At 47.2% G+C, this 4937-nt stretch overlaps 1 protein-coding gene across 1 annotated transcript; it reads left to right on the plus strand.

The window, feature by feature from the left end:
- Positions 1–1541: 1541 nt before the first annotated feature.
- Positions 1542–2095, plus strand: LOC123066802 (ADP-ribosylation factor-like protein 6-interacting protein 4). Its single transcript, XM_044489810.1, has one exon. The coding sequence runs from the start codon at positions 1654–1656 to the stop codon at positions 1891–1893; it is 240 nt and encodes a 79-aa protein (XP_044345745.1). The 5' UTR covers positions 1542–1653; the 3' UTR covers positions 1894–2095.
- Positions 2096–4937: the final 2842 nt, after the last annotated feature.

Below are 4937 nucleotides of genomic sequence, written 5' to 3' on the forward strand. Positions count from 1 at the left end.
GTAAACATTGTCTCCCCCTCCTTTTGTTACTTCTAGGGTTTAGCCTCTACGATCTCGTGGTAGATCAACTCTTGTAATACTCATATCATCAAGATCAATCAAGCAGGAAGTAGGGTATTACCTTCATAGAGAGGGCCCGAACCTGGGTAAACATTGTCTCCCCCTCCTTTTGTTACCATTAGCCTTAGACGCACAGTTCGGGACCCCCTACCCGAGATCCGCCGATTTTGACATCGACAGGTGGCTTGGGTTTTGGTCATGGAGGCACCTTGCCGTCGGGCTTTTATAGGCAGGGATGAAGTTGCAAGGCCATCCGAACAACCACATTGGTAATTGGGAGGGAGCGTAGGAATCTATTAATGATGGGTGGTTACCATTTCGTGGCCATTGTTCGCTGATGATTACTTGTGCACGATGGTGCATGTACCTGTGCCACGCGGCTTCAAAATCCAGCCATGGCCCGTCGAGGAAGAAGTTGAAACTCCCTTCCGCACTTGGCAATCGGGACCTCTCCCGCCTGCAAATATGGAGGCTACAAGGTCGTTTATGGAGCAGGCTTCATAAAGTATGCCGGTCGACACTCATATGATGAGTTCCATTTTAGTTTATAATCACCATTTAGGCATTTTATCGGTTTTCTCTGACAATCAGGTTCACACAACCAGTCTACTAGAGTTGCTCTTAGAGTATCTACAACCGGACATACCATATCTGACCCCCTAAACGTTCGCGGACGTACCCGATAAGTGACCGGGCATGTTCGTTTTGAGCCCCTATTTGTACTTCCATGCAACCACTCGTCATTTTCTTCCTCATATGTTCAGTCCCTTGCACGTGATTGGTGGAGATAAAAAGAGGGAAGGAAAAGAAAGAAAAATAGTAGTCCGGGGTGGGCCATGTAATATGTGGCGGACTGACTGGGCGCGTCCGCGAGCCTTCATATCCTCTTTACATTTGTTCTCAAATATAAGAGTTCGCGGACGGTCCGGACATATAGAAATGATATGAGGCGTCCGGTTGGGTCAGTTTTTTTTTTCTCTCATGTCCGATCACTGATCATTGCGTATGTGGACGTTTGAGGAGGGTTTGAGGATGCCGTCTGCTCTTATGATGGGAGTATAAACAATCGCATCCTCCTCTGGAAAATAATAAAATAATAATAAAAAAAGACGGAAGTCTGTAATCCGAGAACCTTGCCAGCCAAGGAAGCTCGGCTGAGTCAGTGGTCAATGCTACATGATCGCCATTATCCTCGCCTATCAGCAGCGAGACCAAAAAAAAAATCAACAGTCACGAGAGAGGGAATGTACCTTCCGCGACACTCATTCCAGGGACTGATTGGTGGACCAGGCTAGCCACTGCACCCATCAGTCAGTGCTGGCGACCATGTGCTCCAATGCAGCGAAATATATATAATACGGTGATTTTTAAGTTTTAAAAAAAACTAGGGAGGGTAGAAACTTTCCACTGGAAGTTTGCATCGAGCCACTCTTCTCCACTGTATAAAACGGTCGCCAGGAACCGATCATTTTGCCAGCAGAAACACACACGGTCCAGTTTGTTGAAACAGAGCAGCTTAGTTTTTCATCTGCCGAGGAGCAGAGTGAGCTGGGAGAGACAGGAAGAAAAGAGGCGAGCTAGCGAGCTGCAGCCATGGGGTTCTGGTGTGGGCCTTCCGATGTCCAGGTGCTCCCCCATACGACCACCACTTCCTCCTCATCCTCCTCCTCGTCCTCCTCCTCCTCGACTAAAGATTCTGGCGATGGCGGCAAGAAGAAGCAGCAAGAAGGTGTAAAGAAGGAACAGGGGAAGGAGAAGAAGAGGAGCAACCTTGACCGGGCCGCCCTCACAACGCCCCGCCTCCCCTTCCATTCTCGACCCGGTCTAATGTGACAGATTAGCCGAGAACCAGTGTATTTCATCGAAATATATGATCTTGTGTGTTCTCCTATTAGCCTATGGCCGAGTCTGGAACTTAGGATGCATAGCTTCCATAGCTCCGTCGAAGTTTCGAGTTTTGTAATTTTGCCACATGTTCTATTTATTCAGTGATGGGTTGGCTGTATCAAAATATCCAAATTGCAGGTGTGTTATAATAGAGATTTTTTCCATTGTCCATCAGGACAATATATTTTTCCCTACATATTTTGTTTGTTGGATTATCATTCCCCTCGCTTGACTTAATTTACCAGATCAAACGAGCAAAGCTTAGCCTATTTCTTCCTGCTAAAGGTGCGGGTGTGAGCAAGAACCAGGCAAAAGCAAACGTAAATGTTGCACCCAAAAAATAGTAGAGAAGTCGAAATGAAATCATTTTACTTGGGGAAGTGCACTGATACAACCACACAGTTCCACTTTATTAACTTGAACATGACATGGACAAAGCCAACAAACGATTGGCTGATGATTCTTTTTTCCTTGGTTGGGGATTGGTTGATTGTTAGGTAGATGTTTTCCACAGCAAAGTTCCATTGCCAAAATCTAACACCAGAGATCGCTATATAATGTGGTTTGTCACAATGTTTTTCTCTAACAAAATGGATCTTCTTTACGTGATGCACAAAGGAGATTTAACTTTGAAGGGTAACTGCCGAAACAACACTGGTAATCTATGGAAGATAAGAAAAAGTGACACTTGCGTGAATACACTACTAAGGGCCTCTTTCATTCGCAAGGTTCTAAAAATGTGGGAATAGGAAAAAATATACGATTGGAATGTCCAGCTTGTCACGATCCTACAACATTTTGGTTTGTTTTATTGCACTAGGGGAAAACAAAGGATTCTTTCAAAGAGATTTGAATGGATGCTAAAATTCATATGGAACGTAGTACAAAGGAATCCTTAGAAAAAATCACATAGGATTCAATCCTATGGATAGAAGAAAAATTATAGAAAAAATCCTAAGGATTCCAATCCTCCAAAATTCTTATAAAAATCCTTTGAATCAAATGAGCCCTAATATGTGTTCATGGCTCCCTGCTAATATTATGTAGATTTTAGCGCCACAATCAGTTGTGGGAGGAGACACAACACGACATAGGGTAAACGGTGAATGCTTGTCTTTTAGAAGGGGAAGGGGGAGGGAACAACTGATACGCCTGTTGTACTATGTGGTTTGGCCTCGACTTGACACGTTGGTATAATGAATTTGTGGCACATGTGTGCCAGAGTTGAGTCTAGCTGGACTGGGATTGCATCACAGTATATGCCCCATAGGTACTTTATTATACCATGGTGTGTTGCAGTCCCTAAGTTGTATCATTTAACTGAACACTTTTGTAGCTGTTTATTCCATTTAGAGATGCCCAATGTCATGCCAACCTTGATAAGTTTATGTCAACCTTGTGTTACTTCATAGAAGATCGCCATGGAATTACCTTGTATCCTGACAGCAAAATGAGAAATTACAGGAACGTTGTGCCAACCTTGTCATCTATTCATCAAACATCATGACAGTGCAAAGAACATGAAAAGTAAAAAAAAAATTACATCGATGTCCGTAGACCACCTAGTGACAACTACAAGCACTAGAGCGAGCTGAAGTTGCGCCGCCGTCGTCGCCCCTCCCTCACCAGAGCCAAGAAAACTTGTTGCAGTAGACAGTCGGTAAATCGTCATGCTAAGGCCCCAAAGAACCAACATACTAGAACAACAACTGTCGCCGATGAAGAGAAGCATAGATCGTAAGGATCCAAGCTGTAGACATGAGAACGCAGAAGAACAAAGCCCGGATTCACCAAAGACAAAACCGACTAAATCCCGTGAGATCTAGACACACCTCCACAGCGCACACGCCCTCCGGCAACGCAAGATGCACCACCGGGACGGGGGCTAAGCGGTGAGAACCTTATTTCGTCTTCAGCGAGTTGCCGCCTCCTCCCCTTCCTTCTGTTGGGGAACGTAGCAGAAATTCAAAATTTTCCTACGTGTCACCAAGATCTATCTATGAAGAAACCAGCAACGAGGGAAGGCGAGTGCATCTACATACCCTTGTAGATCGCTAAGCGGAAGCGTTCAAGAGAACGGGGTTGAAGGAGTCGTACTCGTCGTGATCCAAATCACCGGAGATCCTAGTGCCGAACGGACGGCACCTCCGCGTTCAACACACGTACATCCCGGTGACGTCTCCCATGCCTTGATCCAGTAAGGAGAGAGGGAGAGGTTGAGGAAGACTCCGTCCAGCAGCAGCACAACGGCGTGGTGGTGATGGAGGAGCGTGGCAATCCTGCAGGGCTTCGCCAAGCACCGCGGGAGAGGAGGAGTACTTGGGAGAGGGGGAGGGCTACGCCAGAACTTGTGGTGCGGCTGCCCTCCCACCCCCCACATATATATAGGGGCAAGGGAGAGGGGGGCCGGCCCCCTCAGATCCAATCTGACGAGGGGGCGGCGGCCAAGGGGGGGAGGAGTGCCTCCCAAGTCAAGTGGAGGCCCTTCCCCTTAGGGTTTTCCCCTTCCCATGCGCATGGGCCTTGGGGGGCTGGTGCCCCTGGCCCATTAAGGCTAGGGCGCCCCCCTACAGCCCATGCTACTGTATTGGACGTGGCGGAACAATTTCCGGACCTCTGGAACCCTCCGGAATCCTCCGGAACCTTCTGGAAGCTTCCCGGTACAATACCGAAAAACCCGAACTTTTTCCGGAACCCGAACAACAACTTTCCATATATAAATCTTTACCTCCGGACCATTCCGGAACTCCTCGTGACGTCCGGGATCTCATCCGGGACTCCAAACAACATTCGGTAACCACATACAAACTTCCTTTATAACCCTAGCGTCATCGAACCTTAAGTGCGTAGACCCTACGGGTTCGGGAGACATGTAGACATGACCGAGACGTTCTCCGGTCAATAACCAACAGCGGGATCTGGATACCCATGTTGGCTCCCACATGTTCCACGATGATCTCATCGGATGAACCACGATGTCAAGGACTCAA

This window comes from Triticum aestivum, chromosome 3B (genome assembly GCF_018294505.1).
Source record: "Triticum aestivum cultivar Chinese Spring chromosome 3B, IWGSC CS RefSeq v2.1, whole genome shotgun sequence".
Taxonomy (NCBI): Eukaryota; Viridiplantae; Streptophyta; class Magnoliopsida; order Poales; family Poaceae; genus Triticum; species Triticum aestivum.

Excerpts from the sequence above, each read along its gene's own strand:
- LOC123066802 (XM_044489810.1), top strand. The coding sequence starts at position 1,654 with ATGGGGTTCTGGTGTGGGCCTTCCGATGTCCAGGTGCTCCCCCATACG.